Raw genomic sequence first — 22,157 nt, forward strand, 5'->3', positions numbered from 1 at the left:
TATCAGTGGGTTTTTTTTGTGTTATATACTTCAAGCAAAAGCTCGGTGGAGCCCTTCTTCATTGCTTTTTAGTACCGCCCCACAGTGTGATGTGACCATGCCACTAACATGGTGATCACATTCACCCTTCTTGGAGGGGATGTGATTGTAAGCTTTCGAGCAGGGTTCTATTACCTCTGTGTCTGTATGTATTACCCAGTATTGTCTTATTAATGTTTGTTCCCAATTGTAAAGCGCTACGGAATTTGCTGGCGCTATATAAATAAATGTTGATGATGATGATGATGATGATGATGTGGTTGTATCCAAATGTCGAAAGTTTGAAGTATGTATCCAGTGTCACTGCCTGCATTCTTGGTGCCCATGTACCCCCCTGACCCTTGAGGTGCCACCTCCAAGCTCCTGCATGCACCTGCTTCTTACCTAATGTGGAGGATGGAGGCACAGCAGGCGGCAGCTTCACAAGTAAGAAGCTGCTAGCTGTTCCACCTTCATGCTAGCGGCTAACGCTCCGTGTGGAGGCATCGCAATGACAATAAAGACACTGAATGAGTGACATCATATCACTCATTCGGTGTTTTAGACTCCACCTAAGTTTGCTTAGTGGTAGGGCCAGCCCTATATGTATTCGCATTCTCTTCATAAATAATTTTGTTTATCTCTGAAAACTCTCTTGTACTTGGGTAGGGCCTAAAATATAGTCAGTATACAATGTGTGGTGTAACCAATAACTTAAGAAGTGATACATTTATATTTACTGTTCATGCATGTATCCCCCTTTTATGCATCTTATTATTGCATTAGCTCTTGCAGGAACGGCTTGACATTGAGTATTGTTAATCAGCTTACTGGCCATCAATGTTCCCTGTAGGCTTAACATAAAAGTCTTCACCGAGAATCGGCTGTTTAATAGTTTTATGTATTTTGACAAACTTGCAACCATTTAGTCTGTTTTTTAGTACCTAGCTTTCCAGAATTTTCCGAAAATAAGTGCTAGTTTTAACAGGGCACTTCTGGTTTATACCACTGGGAGTCTTTATTCAGAAAGCTTTTTCATATTAAATATAATTGAAAGCGGAGAGAGGATTAATATTATTAGTGGAAACAGAACTCTGCAATTGTTTTAATGAATTTTACAACCAAAAATAAATATAGGTTGTCTTCTAAGTTTCATGTCAAATGGGTGCCCCAGTTATATATAATCAGGAGTGGTAGGTAGACAGTACTTTACTTTGCCAAAAGCAGTAGTGACAAGACTGTTATGTTACTGCCACTTTCACAAAATAAAAGTCTCTTGTACCTATTGTTTCGTAACCTTATTATTGCTGCGGAACATTCTGTCTGGGATATTGCTATATTTAGTAGTTGCTCAGTATCAGGTATTCATGGCTGTTTGCTTTTCATTGATTGAGGCTCTTGTTTATGTTCAAGGCTGCTGGTCTACTTCCTCCATTAGAAAATATTATCACTCTGCTCAAGGCTAGAATGGACTGTCACAAGCACGCAGTTCATCCAGTAATGGTGCACAGAGAATGGCATAAACAACAAAGACAATAGTTTCACTGAAACTGTATACAAATGTGAGATGAAAATTCTCAATTGTCTGGATACAGTGCCCGAAATTAAAAAAAAATGCTTTGAGAAAAATGCTGATATTTTTTTCCTCCTTATGATTAATACATGTATGAGATATGTCTATTAAAAAACGAGTTTGATTAAATAACTCACCTTTATTTATTGATATTACAAATTTAATGTTTATCCCCCTCAATATACTTCCCATTTGCACTAATACATCGCTGTAGTCTTGTTTTCCACTGGTCGAGGACATGGAGTAAATCAATTTCTGTCACTTGTTTCAACATATCTGCGTTTTCTTCTTTACAGCATCAACTGACTCAAAATGTGTCCCTTTAAGCACTGATTTAACTTTTGTGAAAAGATAAAAATCGCAAGGTGCTAAATCGGGCAAATATGGAGGATGTTCAAGTGTAGTAATGTGTTTGTCGGTCAAAAACTGCTTCACAGAAAGTGCTGTGTGAGCAGGCGCATTGTCCTGGTGGAGAAAGAAACCATTTTTCCACAGTTGCGGCCGTTTCTTTCTGACACTTTCTCTCAGCTTTTTCAAAACTTCCTTATAATAATGCTGATTAACTGTTGAACCCATTCTTCCAAAATTACACCTTTGATATCGAAAAAAACAAAGAGCATTGCTTTGAATTTTGACATGCTTTGACAACCTTTTTTCATTCTTGGTGATGACAATGTTTTCCAGTGTGTTGACTGTCTTTTGGTTACAGGATCGTACTGGAAGATCCAGATCTCATCACAAGTGATTACTTTATGAAACAGGTTTGGATTTGTGTCAAGTTGCTGCAGAATGTCAACACAACTTTTATTGCGACGTTCTTTTTGCTCTGGTGTGGGAATCCTTGGGACCATCTTTGCACAAACTTTCGTCATGTTAAGATCCTTGCGCAAAATTTTCCATACGGTGTCTTTGTCAATGTTCACGGATTCGGCTATCATTCGAACACTGAGTCGGCGGTCTTTTCGAACAATCTGACTGACTTTTCTACATTTTCTTCGGTTGTTGAGGTGCAAGGTTGTCCAGGGCGTTCATCATCTTCGACATTCTCACGTCCCTCACTAAATCTTTTGTGCCACTCAAACACACGCGCACGAGACAGGCAGTTATTCCCATAGGCTGTAGGAAGCATTTTAAAACATTCTGTTGGTGTTTTGTGCAATTTTACTAAAAAATTTAAATTGACACGTTGTTCAATTTTTAAACTTGGCATTTTTTCGGCACTCTACAGAAAACACAACCAAACTAAATGGCGACTCACAATCAACTGAACGTCATAGAGTGTTGCAGCTTGTCATGCAGGTTCAGACGGGTTCAAGTTTACTACGTATGCAGTTATAACCGGTTCTGATTGCTTTGTTTACTAGGTAGAATCACAGTCTCGTTATTTAATAGACATACCTCGTATTTATTATATAGTTATATTACCAGAAGTGTACAGTTAGATGTATAGGAACCAGTTTCAATTAGTAACATAACATAAACAAGCACATTTTCATCCACCAGTAAGAATAATAGCGAAGTTGGTAGGAGTTAGTTATAGAAGAGAGGCACATTGTCTTGTAAATTTCATTTTGACATCACAAATATATATTTGTGGACCATGTTGCCTTGTTGGACAGATCTGTATAATGACATGAGCAGCAACATGTAGAGACATGAATCTTTGTGTGCTGACTAGACTGATTGGATGTTTTCTTTATTACTGCGGTATAGGCTTAATGATGCGCTAGAATAAATAACACGTTTTGTAGGACAGGGTATTTAAATGACCTTGAAGGAGTGCATAGTATACATATATGAAGGTGTTCCTGGTTTTTCTGGGTCTGCAAGGCTTTTAAGCCACTTAAAATGATCATGCCACATTACTTGCGGTGGTGGAAATTGGTATTTTAAAAGTAGAGTTTTAACTAAGCAAGTTGCTTGCTTTTTGCATACATAGCAAACTGACCCCTGTCTACCTACATTCCTACTTTATTGGTTTATCAAGAGAAGGAAAATTACAACACAGACAACTCTTGCCTGTATTGTTATTGGTCAATGCTGCTTGTCTCTAATCACATAAAAATCAACTCAGCAGTAACTCATCTCCCACAGGGGTAATCAAAGGGCCCAAGGGGTATCTATTTAGTGGGTTCCCATAACTGTGTGTAAAGCAGTATTGTCCCTAGTGCATGCCACTTTTTATGTCCTTCCTAAAACATCTCCTTATATCACTGCATGCAGTTTGTCTCGAGCAGTGACACTAATAATGTGCCCAGCAGTGTCCACATACACATTACGCTGAACTGTACCAGTAAAATATTGTGCCCAACCGTTTCCATCAGTGTTCACATAAATAATATGCCCTCATATATATTGTACTGACCAGTGTTTACACAAACATTGAGTCCAAGGGATGGTCAAAAACATATGACCATGGTTTTACACAGCCAATGAAGTATATTAAAAATATAATCAAATAGCTATAATCAAAAACAATGCAGGCCCATCAGACCAGTATACAATGGAAATCCTATTCTTACCTCTAGACAATACAAAGAACATTCTAGTAGGGATGAGCGCACTCGGATTTATGAAATCCGAGCCCACCCGAACGTTGCGGATCCGAGTCGGATCCGAGACAGATCCGGGTATTGGCGCCAAATTCAAATGTGAAACTGAGGCTCTGACTCATAATCCCATTGTCGGATCTCGCGATACTCGGATCCTATAAATTCCCCGCTAGTCGCCGCCATCTTCACTCGGGCATTGATCAGGGTAGAGGGAGGGTGTGTTAGGTGGTCCTCTGTGCCAGAGCCGTAACTAGGGTGGTGCGGGCGGTGCCATCGCCCCGAGCGCAAGCCCAAAGAGGGCGCAGCAGCCGCCCGCTACCTAGCTCTGTTGGCAGTGATAAAAAAAAGCCTATGACTTCCGCAGTGGAACGCATGTGCGTTCCACAGACAGGAAGTTCGGAATTTTCGTTCCAAATACCAAACTTCCTGTCTGTGGAACGCACATGCGTTCCACTGCGGAAGTCATAGGCACATCTTGAGTGATGCACCGCTGCTTCGTGTCTGCGCTCTCCTCCAGGTCTGCTGTTTGTCCCCTCCCATCTATGCAGGTCCTCATTTGTAGGGTAAGTAATCTCATTTTCATTTTCATTCTCTCTCTCTCAGGAAATGATATACAATGTGCTGAGATATGGGTGTCGCTAGAATTCAATCCTAGCACCTCGAATGCTGCTGTGTTCGTAATCTAATAGCACAGCATGCAATGTAAAGGATGTTCTGAGTCAGATACTGCACATAGCAGCTTTGCATTGGTTCAATAAAGCTATGGAAGAGGGTATGTAAATGTTGGTCTGATCAAACAAAAGTGTCTACTCACAGAATTAAAAGTATGCTAAAATTTGGTGTTCAGAGTAAAATCGATGTAAATAAGGAACATAGTCCAAGCAGAGTGATGAGGAGTCTGGCCTGGAATATACTGAAAATGTATTCCTGGAAATATTCACTTCCAATAAATTAGCAATATAGAAGAACTATCACTGTGAATGGTAAATACACTCTGGAGGACATCTGAGAAACACAAAACACCCAATGACCCCTGCAGAACCAGCTTTGGTTCTATCGGGTGCCTTGATTTGCAAAAGTGCCTAAATTTGCACTGCAAATGGTGGCTTTTGCGGAGGATCAGAAAGCGACACAGGCTCAGGGGAGAAGTTGGGTGGAGTCAGGGCATGCTTTGCCAAGGGTAAATCTAGTTTTGCAGAAGAAGATTTCCTTTTGTGGAGCAGAGGTTTTAGATAAACGGTTGGAGGATCTCTCTCTCTCTCTCTCTCTCTCTCTCTCTCTCGTTTCACAGACAAGGATAAGGCATCACAATTTTTTTCACAATATATTAAAGTCACTTAAACCTACATCGACCGATTATGCAAATAAAACACACAATTTAGTATCACAATTCTTATTTGAGTATTAAGTGCATAAAATATTACAATTCCTATCACTATATATTTTTTGCATACTTTAAATAGTCCAGAGAGCCGGTTGTTAATTTATTGGAATCCCACCACTGTGTGTTTGTATGTATGTGTATATATATATATATATATATATATATATATTACACATACATATACAAATTCTTTCAGTAAAGTGCTAGGCACACCCACATTAGGTTGGCCACACCCACTTGTCAAATGCCACTCCCACTTAGATGGGGGGGGCGCCGGTGCCCTGTCTCGCCCAGGGCACCAAAATGTCTAGTTACGGCACTGCTCTGTGCTGTTTAGTTCTGTGCTGTTTAGTTCTGTGCTGTTTAGTTCTGTGCTGTGCTGTGCTGTGCTGTGCTGTGCTGTGCTGTGCTGTGCTGTGTTCTGCAGTATCAGTCCAGTGGTGCTGTGTGCTGTGCTCTGTCCTTCTGAGGTCAGTGGTGCTGCTGGGTCCTGTGCTGTGTCCTGTTCAGTCCAGTGGTGCTGTGTCCTGTGCTCTGTGCTTCTAAGGGCATAGTTATTTCCCCAATATTCCCCTGTGTTTAAAAAAATAAAAAAAAGTTTTTTTAAAAAATACCAAAAACTACTTTAATTTTTTTTAATTACCACAAAATTTGCACAACCAATCCTGCAGTATAAGCCCATTGGTACTGCAATATTACCAAGTTCACACATTCAGCAGTAAAAGTCCATTGGTACTGCAATATTACAAAGTTCACACATTCTGCAGTATCAGTCCAGTGGTGCTGTGTCCTGTGCTCTGTCCTGCTGAGTTCCGTAGTGCTGCTGGGTCCTGTGCCGTGTCCTGTTCAGTCCAGTGGTGCTGTGTCCTGTGCTCTGTGCTTCTAAGGGCATAGTTATTTCCCCACTATTCCCAAGTTTTTTAAAAATAAAAAAAAAGTAAAAAAAAATAAAAAATTTAAAAAAAAAAAAATATATAATAATTATAACCAAATTTGCAAAACCAATCCAGCAGTATAAGTCCATTGGTACTGCAATATTACCAAGTTCACACATTCTGCAGTATCTTGTGCTACATATAATGGAGACCAAAAATTTGGAGGATAAAGTAGGGAAAGATCAAGACCCACTTCCTCCTAATGCTGAAGCTGCTGCCACTAGTCATGACATAGACGATGAAATGCCATCAACGTCGTCTTCCAAGCCCGATGCCCAATCTCGTAGTACCGGGCATGTAAAATCCAAAAAGCCCAAGTTAAGAAAAAGTAGCAAAAAGAGAAACTTAAAATCATCTGAGGAGAAACGTAAAGTTGCCAATATGCCATTTACGACACGGAGTGGCAAGGAACGGCTTAGGCCCTGGCCCGTGTTCATGACTAGTGGTTCAGCTTCACCCACGGATCTTAGCCCTCCTCCTCCTCCCCCCCCTACAAAAAATTGAAGAGAGTTATGCTGTCAGCAACAAAACAGCAAACAACTCTGCCTTCTAAAGAGAAATTATCACAAATCCACAAGGCGAGTCCAAGGATGTTGGTGGTTGTCAAGCCTGACCTTCCCATCACTGTACGGGAAGAGGTGGCTCGGGAGGAGGCTATTGATGATGTAGCTGGCGCTGTGGAGGAACTTGATGATGAGGATGGTGATGTGGTTATTGTAAATGAGGCACCAGGGGGGGAAACAGCTGATGTCCATGGGATGAAAAAGCCCATCGTCATGCCTGGTCAGAAGACCAAAAAATGCACCTCTTCGGTCTGGAGTTATTTTTATCCAAATCCAGACAACCAATGTATGGCCATATGTAGCTTATGTAAAGCTCAAATAAGCAGGGGTAAGGATCTTGCCCACCTAGGAACATCCTCCCTTATACGTCACCTGAATAACCTTCATAGTTCAGTGGTTAGTTCAGGAACTGGGGCTAGGACCCTCATCGGTACAGGGACACCTAAATCCCGTGGTCCAGTTGGATACACACCAGCAACACCCTCCTCGTCAACTTCCTCCACAATCTCCATCAGATTCAGTCCTGCAGCCCAAGTCAGCAGCCAGACTGAGTCCTCCTCAATACGGGATTCATCCGAGGAATCCTGCAGCGGTACGCCTACTACTGCCACTGCTGCTGTTGCTGCTGTTAGTCGGTCATCTTCCCAGAGGGGAAGTCGTAAGACCGCTAAGTCTTTCACAAAACAATTGACCGTCCAACAGTCGTTTGCCATGACCACAAAATACGATAGTAGTCACCCTATTGCAAAGCGTATAACTGCGGCTGTAACTGCAATGTTGGTGTTAGACGTGCGCCCGGTGTCCGCCATCAGTGGAGTGGGATTTAGAGGGTTGATGGAGGTATTGTGTCCCCGGTACCAAATCCCCTCGAGATTCCACTTCACTAGGCAGGCGATACCAAAAATGTACAGAGAAGTACGATCAAGTGTCCTCAGTGCTCTAAAAAATGCGGTTGTACCCACTGTCCACTTAACCACGGACATGTGGACAAGTGGTTCTGGGCAAACGAAGGACTATATGACTGTGACAGCCCACTGGGTAGATGCATCCCCTTCCGCAGCAACAGCAACAGCTGCATCAGTAGCAGCAACTACAAAATGGCGGCTCGTGCAAAGGCAGGCAACATTGTGCATTACAGGCTTTAATAAGAGGCACAATGCTGACAACATATTAGAGAAAATGAGGGAAATTATCTCCCAGTGGCTTACCCCACTTAGACTCTCATGGGGATTTGTGGTGTCAGACAATGCCAGTAACATTGTGCGGGCATTAAATATGGGCAATTTCCAGCACGTCCCATGTTTTGCCCACACCATTAATTTGGTGGCGCAGCATTACCTCAAGAGTGACAGGGGTGTGCAGGAGATGCTTGCGGTGGCGCGCAAAATTGCTGGACACTTTCGGCATTCAGCCAGTGCCTACCGCAGACTAGAGGCACATCAAAAAAGCATGAACTTGCCCTGCCATCACCTCAAACAAGAGGTTGTGACGCGCTGGAACTCCACCCTCTATATGCTGCAGAGGATGGAGGAGCAGCAAAAGGCCATTCAGGCCTACACAGCCACCTACGACATAGGCAAAGGAGTGGGGATGCGCCTCAGTCAAGCGCAGTGGAGACTGATTTCCGTGTTGTGCAAGGTTCTGCAGCCATTTGAACTTGCCACACGAGAAGTCAGTTCCGACACTGCCAGCTTGAGTCAGGTCATTCCCCTGATCAGGCTGTTGCAGAAGCAGCTGGAGAAAGTGAGGGAGGAGCTGGTAAGCCATTGCGATTACACCAAGCATGTAGCTCTTGTGGATGTAGCCCTTCGTACGCTTTGCCAGGATCCGAGGGTGGTCACTCTTTTAAAGTCAGAGGAATACATTCTGGCCACCGTGCTCGATCCTCGGTTTAAAGAGTATGTTGTGTCTCTGTTTCCGGCGGACACAAGTCTACAGCGGTGCAAAGACCTGCTGGTCAGGAGATTGTCCTCTGAAGAGGACCGTGACATCCCAACAGCTCCACCCTCATTTTCTTCCACATCTATGGCTGCGAGGAAAAAGCTCAGTTTTCCCAAAAGAGGCACTGGCGGGGATGCTGATAACATCTGGTCCGGACTGAAGGACCTGCCAACCATTGCAGACATGTCTGCTCTCGCTGCATTGGATGCTGTCACAATAGAAAAAATTGTGGATGATTACTTTGCTGACACCATCCAAGTAGACATGTCAGACAGTCCATATTGTTACTGGCAGGAAAAAAAGGCAGTTTGGAAGCCCCTGTACAAACTGGCTCTATTTTACCTGAGTTGTCCCCCCTCCAGTGTGTACTCGGAAAGAGTTTTTAGTGCAGCGGGGAACCTGGTCAGTGAGCGGCGAAGGAGGTTGCTTCCTCACAACGTTGAAAAAATGATGTTTATAAAAATGAATAATCAATTCCTCAATGAAGTACAGCACTGCCCTCCAGACAGTACAGAGGGACCTGTGGTTGTGGAGTCCAGCGGGGACGAATTGATAATGTGTGATGAGGAGGAAGTACACACTGTAGGGGGAGAGGAATCAGAGGTTGAGGATGAGGACGACATCTTGCCTCAGTAGAGCCTGTTTAGTCTGTACAGGGAGAGATGAATAGCTTTTTTGGTGTGGGGGCCCAAACAAACCAATCATTTCAGCCAAAGTTGTTTGGTAGGCCCTGTCGCTGAAATGATTGGTTTGTTAAAGTGTGCATGTCCTATTTCAACAACATAAGGGTGGGTGTGAGGGCCCAAGGACAATTCCATCTTGGACCTTTTTTTTTTGCATTATATGACCAATCAACAGTCGTTTGCCATGTTCAAAAAGTAAAACCAAATTTAAAAAAATACAAGAAATTAAACCAAAAGTAAAATGCCGTGTCATAATTTAAAACAAGAGGTATTGACGTGCTCTAAAACTACTGTATTGTTGTTTATATTTTATAAACACTACACTTGAAAGCTTGAGTCTTTCAATAAAAAAGTAACTGTCCATTGCACGAATATTTGCAACAGGGACAATTTTAGGGTTAAGAAAGTCAACTAATAACACTTCGACGCTGTCTGTCTTTATAAACACTACACTTGGAAGTTGGAGGAGGTATTGTGGCCCCGGCACCAAATTTACTACCGGGGCCACTCCACTGTGCAGTCCATATTTAGGTGTATCAGATATTAAACAACGGTGACAGTTGATGCCCAATTTTTTAATTATATTGTGGCCTCGGTACCAAATTGTGTACCGGGGCCACCACACTACGCAGTCCAGATACTTGTTTGGTGGAATTCAGACCAGTTGAGGGTTTTATTATTATTATATTGTGTGGACCACTCTATCTATACCACACTACAACTCTATATACCACTCCATTTCATACTTTAATTCTATTTCATACTTTAATTCTATTTAATACTTTAATTCTATTTCATACTTTAATTCTATTTCATACTTTAATTCTATTACTAATTACCATAAAGAGGAACAAAATAAACCAATTTTACCAAAAGTATAATATGACTTAGACTTACAAACACTACACTTGAAAGATCGTGCCTTTAAATGAAAAAGTCAGTCTTCATTGCACGACTATGTGCAACAGGGACAGTTTTTTGGGTTTACAAAGTCAAACAATAACACTTTGACCCTGTCTGTCTGGGATCTCAATGACGAATTGTCTGTACCATGTTTGGAGGAGGTATTGTGGCCCCGGTATCAAATTGGGTACCGGGGCCACCCCACTATGCAGTCCAGATACTTGTTTGGTGGAATTCTGACACGTGGAGGGTTTTTTAATTATATTGTGGCCTCGGTACCAAATTGTGTACCGGGGCCACCACACTACGCAGTCAAGATAGATAGATGCGTATCATAGATAAAGTACATTCAGTGGTGTGGGGCAAATTGAAAAATATTCAAAATGCACTGACATTATCAAAAACAAGAGGTTGTCACACGCTAAAACTCCAACATGTATATGATGGAGAGGATGGAGGAGCAGCCGTATGTGTAGTGTAATGCAGATCTGTTGAAGGTTTTTTATATATTTTATTGTGGTGCCCAGTGCCCACTCCTCTACGCAGTCCAGGTACATTTATTGGTGCGATTCATAAAAGTTCAGGGTTTTTAAGATATTGCGGTGACCCACTCCTCTACGCAGTCCAGGTACATTTATTGGTGCGATTCATAAAAGTTCAGGGTTTTTAATATATTGTGGTGACCCACTCCTCTACGCAGTCCAGGTACATTTATTGGTGCGATTCATAAAAGTTCTGGGTTTTTAATATATTGTGGTGACCCACTCCTCTACGCAGTCCAGGTACATTTATTGGTGCGAATCATAAAAGTTCAGGGTTTTTAAGATATTGTGGTGACCCACTCCTCTACGCAGTCCAGGTACATTTATTGGTGCGAATCATAAAAGTTCAGGGTTTTTAATATATATTGTGGTGACCCACTCCTCTACGCAGTCCAGGTACATTTATTGGTGCGATTCATAAAAGTTCTGGGTTTTTAAGATATTGTGGTGACCCACTCCTCTACGCAGTCCAGGTACATTTATTGGTGCGATTCATAAAAGTTCAGGGTTTTTAATATATATTGTGGTGACCCACTCCTCTACGCAGTCCAGGTACAATTATTGGTGCGAATCATAAAAGTTCAGGGTTTTTAATATATATTGTGGTGACCCACTCCTCTAGGCAGTCCAGGTACATTTATTGGTGCGATTCATAAAAGTTCTGGGTTTTTAAGATATTGTGGTGACCCACTCCTCTACGCAGTCCAGGTACATTTATTGGTGCGATTCATAAAAGTTCTGGGTTTTTAAGATATTGTGGTGACCCACTCCTCTACGCAGTCCAGGTACATTTATTGGTGCGATTCATAAAAGTTCAGGGTTTTTAATATATATTGTGGTGACCCACTCCTCTACGCAGTCCAGGTACATTTATTGGTGCGATTCATAAAAGTTCAGCATTTTTAATATATATTGTGGTGACCCACTCCTCTACGCAGTCCAGAAAGATACCTTGTTGCAACGTTTTGGACTAATAACTATATTGTGAGGTGTTCAGAATACACTGTAAATTAGTGGAAATGCTTGTTATTGAATGTTATTGAGGTTAATAATAGCCTAGGAGTGAAAATAAGCCCAAAAACTTGATTTTTAAACTTTTTATGTTTTTTTGCAAAAAAATCCGAATCCAAAACCTTAAATCCGAACCGAGACCTTTCGTCAAGTGTTTTGCGAGACAAATCCGAACCTCAAAAATAACGAAAATCCGGATCCAAAACACAAAACACGAGACCTCAAAAGTCGCCGGTGCACATCCCTACATTCTAGTGCATGACATACAATACTGAGATTATTTTAGTTTTAGAATACATTCTACTGACTGATAGTGATTGATATATGATATAGAAAGCATTACAGTGATCTATATACAATCCAAAGTATATTGTAGTAAACAATGTACACTAAATAGAGCATATTACTGATCATTACACACTATAGACCCCAAACCTCTGGTGGCTATACAGTGCAAACCCCAAATCTTTTGTGATTATGCAATGCAGATGGGAAATCACTTGTTGCTATGCAATAAAGACTCCCAAAATCATCGCCAAATTCCTGGTGGCTATACAGTGCAAACCCCCAAATCTCTAGTAAATATGCAAATACTATGTAAAGAAGACAACCCTCCCCCCCTCCCCCAAAATAACTCTGGTGTTCATTGACAGGGATTTAAGTTCTGGTCTCTTGACTTTGCAGATTTGATATCAAACTCCTGCCAAAAGTGTGATGGATTTCTGGTATTTCAGAAATTAAGTAGTTAATCAACCCTGCTGCATTCCTCACCAGTTAACAAGCTGTACCTGTTGCTGGGCTTTTAAAATCTTGGCTCTCCCTACAGCCATGGCCAGATCATTGTTGAGCTGATGCTGTTGCATGACTGCAGTTCCCATGACTTGGTCTTGATCTTGTTCCTGTAATACTGAGGTCCTGGTCCGGCTACTCTGAGCTCCTGCAATCCTCTTTCTGTAACCCTGAGTTTCTGTTCCTGCTGTCCTGACACTTTGCTACCCGAGTGAAATCCTGATTTCCTGACAGTCTGCTATAATTGTGCAATTGTGTGTTCCTGACTATCTGCTACCTGAGTGCAATCCTGAGTTCCTGGCATTCTGCTACTTGTGTGTTGAATGCACTAAGCACTATGCAGACATATAGGTCCATGTGTTGTACATCTTCATATTCTGTAATTAATAAATAAGCTGTAGCACTATGCACTGAGCACTATGCAGACAATTAGGTATATGTGTGTTGCACATTGTCACATTCTGTGATTAATAAATAATGTGTTGTATTAGGTTGGAAATCCTTTAATTGCAATCATGAATAACCCAAGTTTATATGATGCTAATACTTTCATTCTTGGAACTGTTTCATATAACATAGTCTGTCAACAAAAATGCTGTTTTTTTAGTACATATTTTTAAATAAAATTCTATAAGGTTTGCAATGCTATAAGGCAATGATTTACACCACTTACTGTAGCAGTGATTGTGATTTCTTATAGAATTGTAAGTAATCTATATATTTTACTCTGTTTTCAGATGCAGATATTATTCCAGTCTTCGCCTTCCCCTCATGTACTCGCATCCTTACAGCCAGATCACAGTAGAGACAGAGTTTGACAATCCAATTTATGAGACTGGGGTATGTGATTATCTATTTAAATTTCTTAACAAACACTTTTGAGATCAGCTAATCAGAACACAGAGATGGTAACCAATGAAATCTAACTTCAGAACATCCGTTAAAATAAATTGGATACTGTTAGTAGGATGCACAAACGCATTCACAATAGCATTTATATATAATTTAAATAAAATGTTGCTTCCTTCCTTACGATTTAAACCATTGTAAAGAAAATGAGAATTATATAATGAACAGTAGATTAAATAATTTCTGTAGAATTAAAGCATCTAGTATGTTATTAATTGCACTCATAGACCTTATTTACAAGCTAGTGTTAAAAAGGAATGGGATGAGAGTGGACAATGAGCTTGGCCACCACAATCATCATCACCATTTATTTATATAGCGCCACTGATTCCGCAGCGCTGTACAGAGAACTCACTCACATCAGTCCCTGCCCCATTGGAGCTTACAGTCTAAATTTCCTAACATACACAGACAGACAGAGAGAGACTAGGGTCAATTTTGATAGCAGCCAATTAACCTACTCCTATGTTTTTGGAGTGTGGGAGGAAACCGGAGCACCTGGAGGAAACCCACGCAAACACGAGGAGAACATACAAACTCCACACAGATAAGGCCATGGTCGGGAATTGAACTCATGACCCCAGCGCTGTGAGGCAGAAGTGCTAACCACTAAGCCATCGTGCTGCCCACCACAATGTACTTACTTACTTGTGTGGCTCTTTAAAAGAATTTTTTTTTCTTCATTCATACAAAGGTGTGCATGGCTAAATACAGCTCTAATTATATGGTTCCTAGATTAACACTAGGGCAAATTATTAAATAGTAAGTCCTACTGATGCTTAATTCGTCAAAATGTTCATTACAGCACAGTATGTTTTGCTCTTTTATTTCAGGAGACAAGAGAATATGAAGTTTCAATATAGAGGCAAAGGTTTCAATATGAAGGCAGGCGCCAGACACCTTTATTCAAGATGTCAGTTCTGAAACATAGAACTTCTCAGTACTTAATCCAGAGACTGTGTGGAGTTGAAATGAACCTTTTAGTCTTTTTCTTGTATTTCCTTTTCACTCTTTCTTGAACATTTCTGTCTCTGTATTTATAACATTTACATTTAGCTAGATGTGATTTGAGGAAAACAATATGTTTTGTTGCAGGGTACAAAACTATGTCCGAGCAATGACGGCTGTTGCTCCCGGGATTAATTTAACAAAAGGACAGCAACATTTCAGTGGTAATAAAGTGATAGCCCTTGGTCTCCTATGGTTGGTTTCAATCTCAGAGATATCTGAGCCTTTATTAGTTTGTGCCATAAAACAAAAATGAGTAGCAAGTACTGGCACAAGATATTAGCAATGTCTATGGCGCCTGTATTTCCTGCCAATTTTTATGCACTTTATTGTATAGCACATGAAAGCGAGGACATTATCTGGAGCGTTTTGGAGCAAAACTAATGCAAATTGCTTACACTTTTTTTCCTGGGGACACTTATAAAAACAGTTACAGAACCTGGCTGATGCAGAACAAAATGGAGCAAAAAAAAAGGAGCGAATTCCTTTAAAAAAATCTGGGGATATTTCTAAAATAAAATTACAAAACAAAATGCAACGTGACCTGGCGCAGAACATTGTTTCTGGTGCTTGGAAGTGCATTTTCTTGATCTCTGAGAACAGTAAAGCAGATAAAGTTTAGGACAATTTAAATACAGAAAATAAGTGATCTTTTACCTTTGTTGACACCTCATTTTAACGTTTGCAACGTTGTAATTTTTTAAAGATGTAAGGTGGGCCAAACATGAATTGGTGCTTGCTTTTTTAGGTCTTTTTTTTTATCTGTCTTCTCTATTTCCTTTGACATTGGCTTTGCATGCAAATAGGGAGGAGGGGTGAGTAGGCAGATGCACCAGGTATTCCAGTTTTAAGAAGAGAAGACAGGCTGAGCTACAGGAAAGGTCACAATGGTGTGGTATACCAAACATTCCAAAAGACAAAAACAAATGACACTGTCAGACTTAGAGTTTGTATGTTTAAGCGATTATAATAAGGGCAGTAACCCAGAATGTATGCAGTAAGATCGAGATCTACGTGAATTAAACTCAATTGTGCAAGTATGACCTTGAAAAGAGATAAAGTGAGCTTGGGTTTGCCGAATTACTGTATATTGCAATTACTTGGAATATTAGGCTTTCTGCGTTCCAATAAGCGATCCAGAGAGGATACTAAAGAATTACGAGTGTTTCAGTGGGTGATCAGGCACACCGAAGCATGTGGAGTGGGGGCCATGATTTGAACATTGCCTGGGGCCAATGGTAGTTTCAATTCACAAGTGATATGTATGTCAATAAGCCGATTTCTGTGTCCAGAAAGTGCTGTATAATTTTTATCAAGGTCATTATTTATTCAAAAGAGGTGGAGGAGAAGCAGAATAGAAGCCATGTAGCACATACCAATTTAATAATAAAATATTTTAAATTGTGCTTACTATGTAAGCACATAGTTTAAGAACAGGTGAACTGTGACCGTATAGGAAAGGTCAGCATCCAGGCATACAAACCTGCTCCCCATACATGGCAGTGTTTACAGCCCAGTAGGTCATTCGAATCAGTTTACTCTGTAGGCTCTTTATTGGCAATAACCAGTTTCATCTTATTGGCTGTAATATATATAACAGGACTGACTTCCTGACAGTATGTATACAGTACTTGACCTTTTCCAATTACTGGTAGAGATATATAGATGAAGTTTTGTTTCTTTAGAGGGGGCCTTATGACTAACTAGAGACATGTATATCATTGCGTGTTTGTAACACCCGTCATTTACAATTTACATTTAATGTTAGTCATTGCACTTTTAATTTGTTAGGCTTAATCATTTCAGTTCAGAACACAAGTGGATGCACAGACATATTTTATAAACCATACATAAACCAACATATTTAGATTGACTAAATTTAGATTTTCTAACAGCAATATTAAAATATCCTAAAATGTCAGATAGTATTTAACAAAGCCTGGAACTTTAAAAGAGTAATATGATCAAAGACTTTTTAAACAGTTTTTCAACTACTTTATTTGTGTTTTACAGAAACCAATGTTGTTTTCATCTGGACACACTTTAGAAAAATACTATTTTATTGATGGTCGATTTTGTTCTGCAACATTTTCCTTAAACATTTGCCAATAGCCTGGTGCTATGTTTTTATACTTATCCCCATTTAGTTTACACTGTACAGTTATTCAAAATATATGTGGAAAAATTTAAATATAAAGTTTAGATATTTCTCAAGTATCATTTATTGGGCTTTGGGTAGCATTGTTATTCTAGTCCACATGATTTGCCTGTTTACAGATAGCAGTCACCTTTATAACAAAAAATAAATGACTTTAAATTGAATGTCAAATGCCATCAACATGTGCCACCAAAAATCAACTTAAAACATATTTTGTAGGTTTAACAGTGACATCTACAATGCAGTTTGTTTTCTGACTCACATAGTTGGTAATATGTACATCAAAGTTTAAAAGACTTTACAATTTCATTGATAAAGAATTGCACACTCAGCATTATTAAACACTAAAGGTCATTTACAAACTGTAAAAGTGCAAATCAGCATTGGCAAATCTCAAATGACTACATTTGTGCAAGTGTGTTTTATGGGGAAGTGCATGAATTTGCAGACTAAGACGGCGGCATCTGTGGGAGAGCAAAACTTTGCACTAGCTAATGGGAGGAACTGGGTAAATTGAGGACGTTTGTTGCTAAATGCATATTAGGTGCACAAGCACGCCTAGTTTTGCACTAATGTGCAAAGGCTAGAATTTATTTTGCAGGACTATTAAATTTAAAAGGTGGAGCGCACAGGCTTCTTATAAAAAGGCCATGAATTCTTTGCCGCTTCTGAGGTCCTGGAGATTTTTTTCCCTTTACTTATAATTTGAATCACTTTGTACCTTCCAGTTGCAGTTTTGCTGGAAAGTCCATTTCTAGGGACACGTCCACCCATGTAATAAGCTTTAAGCACACAAAAGTGACATGTAATTAAGACGGTCCTAATGTCCCCTCACTCATGATTCATTTTAGACTTTAAGCTGAACAGAGCATTATTTTAAGAGCATCAACCAACCAACAAAACTAGGTAAGTAGGCACATGAAGCATGGCAGGTCTGCAGATTTTGTGGTTCATAAATGACTCTTTTGTGTCTTTTGTAATAATAGAAATGTTAGTGCTATTCTTTTAAGGGATGTTGATCTACAAGCTGCGCCGACAGAGTGCAATTTGGTTGGTCCGTTTGGTCAAATATAACCCGACTAATTGACCATTGTACCATGTGTGGACTCATCATACTTAAAGTTTCATATAACTGGGTACATTGGAAAAACAGGTCGATTGACCACCATTGCTACATGGGTCATCATTTGAGTAGAAGTGCAGGAGCCCATGCTTGCATTTCCATATGTCTGTGATCACTTATTTGTCAGGCATGCTGAATAGCCATATCAAAACTGTGTAAGCAGATTTAACACTCATTCAGTAGTCATCCCCACAATAGGAGTGATAGGACCAGACTTGGCACCACATTATAACTAATGGACAACAGTGGAATGAAGGACACTTTGGGCTAGATTTACTAAGCTGCGGGTTTGAAAAAGTGGGGATGTTGCCTATAGCAACCAATCAGATTCTAGCTTTCATTTATTTAGTACCTTCTACAAAATGAAAGCTAGAATCTGTAGCTTAGTAAATCTAGCCCTTTGACTATTTCAATATTGTTATTTATATATAAACATTGTTCTGTTATCTATTTATCATTGATAAATCTTGATAGCAATTTCCCACTGCTTTGTAAACTTTTAACACTGAAAGTCATTCCTTTATAGTATGGTTGTCTAACACTAAACCTTAGTAAAATAATCTATAATAGTCAACTTCTATATACTGTATGAACCGTAGGAAAATTTTACAAATGTGTCTAATGACATGGTACATATAGATGTATGCCATAGCAACGTTTTCCTCTGATTAGTTCAAGTGAAACTGTCCAACAGATAGATCTGGTTGTTCCGTCTACACGTTCAGCAACCACATGTTTTTCCAATTTGGGTTTTGAGTGAATCTGATCTCTCAGTGCTCCAGCGATGGCCCCACACACTGGAAGATAATGGTAATCAGCCAACCAGATGTTTCCATTGGCAACCCTAATTCACAGCTGATCAATTTTAATTGGGATTGCTGAGATATTAAGGTGCAGAATATAGAAATGGCCAACTAAATTGCTGTGTGTAACTCTGCTCTGGGTTACAGCTATAGACTATTTGAAATAATATTGAATTACATAGCTGCATTGTGGTGGCTCTTAGTAATAAAAGACGGACTGATATTTAATATGAAATTTGACATTCAGCAGACACACTTAGCGTTAATTGCCTTCTGTGATTATGGTATCTATCATTATATCTCATAGTATTAATCTTTTGCTTTATCTGAAATTCAGACTTTGTAACAAGAACATTTTCCACAACTGGATTGTAAGAAAAAGTGTGAGATCAGATTGTGTTGCTCTACACATTTCTGCAGTACCAAAACCTGATATGTTGCAGCCATTGTTTTGGCAGTTCTGCTAATGTCCTTTCTCAATGCCGTGTGTAATCCGAGGACTATTACAGTGATGGTGATTGTGATACTGTCAACCTGAGCCGTGTTTTTGTAGGAAGAAGACCTTTTAGATGTCTTTTTATGCTGTATTTTTATTGATATGGTACAGTACTTGGAAACAGGGACTTTTGCAAAGAAAAGAAGTTGCGTGACTATTAATCTCTGCATGGATAAATCTACTGCCCGTGAATGAGACTGTGAAGGACTACTAACTCTTATTGGATGGCATTATGTTTATTTTGTTAGATACTTTTTTTTCCTCTCTTAATGTCTCCTATCTTAGCCATTTGGAAACTACAGCAACTATTTTAATAGTTTATGTTTGTTTTGAAAAATAACAATTGCATTGGACTTATACCTGGAATATTTAAAATTTCTTTTAATAAAAAAGAAGAATGTGTATTTGTATGGTTTGAAAACTGTGCCAAAATAGAGGAATTTCTGTATGTGTAAACCCCTCATTCTTTGGTGACTCATGAGAAAATGACTTACGGATACCCTTCTGACATCACAAGTACAGTGTTATATTTCCTGATCAGACCAATGATGTCATATAGCTTATAAAGAATTGTATTCATGAATAGGCCAAAACTGATATATATTCACTGAACATGGCTCTCAACACCAAAACATTTCAAATTCTGCACACCATACATGGAAAAGTGACACATATGTGAGCTCTACAGACAACTTTTATTATTATATAACTTGCCGTACTAATATAGGTAAGGTTTGCCTTGTTTTATGTTGTAAAATGTGTCCTTACCCTTTAAGAAATAAAATTCCTAACAAATGAAATGTAGAAACAGAAACGGCTGAACATTGCTTTTCACAGTTTAGTAAATACAAAGTTTTATTTATTTATAGGTAAGTAAATGTTTTGTGAATATAGGCTAAGTATGCAAATAATCTTAGTGGCCAGAAGATGGTGCTGGTGTATCAGAGCTGTATAGTCATTTAGCTTGACTTGAAAAACCTCATGGAAATCTAGTGGAGTTGTTACACAGAGGGTTATTTTTTTTAAATTAACATTGCTAGTTGTAAATTTGCATTAAGCAATAGCACCCAATCTGGCTTTCAATGTCTAGCTTGCACTAGGTAGATAAAAGCTAATTCCTGATTGGTTACTAGGATTTAGAATGAGTAAGGTCTGGGACTGTATGGCCTCCTTGTTAGATATAGTAGCCTTTCAATATTTAATATACCATCCATGCAGTCACATGCCTTCAGGGGTGGTCCCCTTTGTATGTTGACTCTGTCCCCAAAACTTATTTTTTGCATCCTAACCACTCTGGAATAAACTACTACTAAACGAGTAATTACAGTTACTTGACTTTGAGCAGTCCTTGGTATTTCTGCTGTCATTGATCTTTGGAGGTGGTCCGTGCTTCGTCCTGCACCATCTCGAAGCAGTGGTGAGTGTATATATAGGTGCACCTTTATCTTTTTCTTGAAGCCCCTATAAGTGCAGACAGCATGGAGAAATGCATCCCTGGAACAGAATGATGTAGGGTAAGGCTTGAATGTAATGGACGCTATTAGGGGCAGAGGGCGTTGTAGTGGTGGGATATGAGGGGACAACAATTTGTAGTGTGCACCAACGTCCAAGAGACATTAACTAACCCACTAGTCAGATCTTTCCGAGGACCCCATGATGAGCCCTCTTGTAATAGGCAAATGGCACAGATTTTCACAAGCAGTAAATATATATATATATATATATATATATATATATATTTATTGTGATAGTTGTGGTGACATTTCTGGTGGTATCATCCTTTAATTGTTTTATATTACTATAATCTTGTGCTGTATTTTGGAGAAAGCAACCACATGATCCTGTATCTTATTACATATATCAAAGCCTATTTACTGCTTCTTGTGAAAATATGTGCCAGTTGGCATTTGCCAATGTCCAACAGGATAAGTAGTTATGAGTTCTTCAATCCTGTGGAAAGACATTTACATGTTCACTTGAATTTGTCCAGGAAGACACAAGGCTTGGCGTATTGAGTATGAATATTAAAAGGGATTCGAAATATTCAAAGCGTTCAGCATAGATGTGCACAGTGCATTTCATTAGGGTGTGCACCCAGGGAAATATAGAGAGGTATACTCTGCATTGCAGCTCACCAATGGAGGGGCGTGCCCAGCACCACCTAGGAGGGGAGGGTGTCCAGAAGTGCCCCCAGATTATATTATGCCACACAGTAGTGCCCCTGTTCTTGTTATGCCAAACAGAAGCGTTGCCGGTTCATATTATGTGAAACAGAGGTGCCACCAGTTGAAATTATGCCACACAGTAGTGACCCTAATTTAATATATATATATATATATATATATATATATATATATACACACACACATTATGATGAAACATATATATTAATGAAACATAAGTAGGGGCAATAGGCTCTATTTTAATGTGTAACTAACCTTTGGAGTCTACACACAGTGTCAAGACCTCTTCAGTTCTGCAAAGGAACATGGGAGGGCTGCTGCGGATGGGTATGTGCAGCGGCTCTGTTTCGGACATCCTAATATGTATTGTGGCTGCTTTAGAGAAGCTTCCCATTTAGCCCTGTAGCCATGAAATCAAACACTTGTGCCCATACCTTAATCTGGCTGTGCATTATTGGGCACATCCTGTACGCACGCCTATGAGGTTCACTGAATGGATGGGGGGGTGGACAGGAGGTATCTGGATTCATCAATTCCCTCATATAAAGGAGTCAGGCTCTAGAGACAGTAGCAGTTGTCAGGA

At 39.8% G+C, this 22,157-nt stretch overlaps 1 protein-coding gene across 2 annotated transcripts in view; it reads left to right on the forward strand.

The window, feature by feature from the left end:
• Nucleotides 1–15,004, forward strand: part of SEZ6L (seizure related 6 homolog like) — a 330,229-nt gene extending 315,225 nt beyond the window's left edge. For both annotated transcript variants that reach the window (XM_075214453.1, XM_075214454.1), the window contains 2 exons: nucleotides 13,632–13,734; nucleotides 14,637–15,004. In XM_075214453.1, coding sequence (XP_075070554.1) covers nucleotides 13,632–13,734; nucleotides 14,637–14,666 — 133 coding nt within the window. In that variant the 3' untranslated portion in view covers nucleotides 14,667–15,004. The remainder of the gene's footprint in view (nucleotides 1–13,631; nucleotides 13,735–14,636) is intronic.
• The last annotated feature ends 7,153 nt before the right edge of the window (nucleotides 15,005–22,157 follow it).

The sequence above is a fragment of the Mixophyes fleayi genome, chromosome 1, assembly GCF_038048845.1.
Source record: "Mixophyes fleayi isolate aMixFle1 chromosome 1, aMixFle1.hap1, whole genome shotgun sequence".
NCBI lineage: Eukaryota > Metazoa > Chordata > Amphibia > Anura > Limnodynastidae > Mixophyes > Mixophyes fleayi.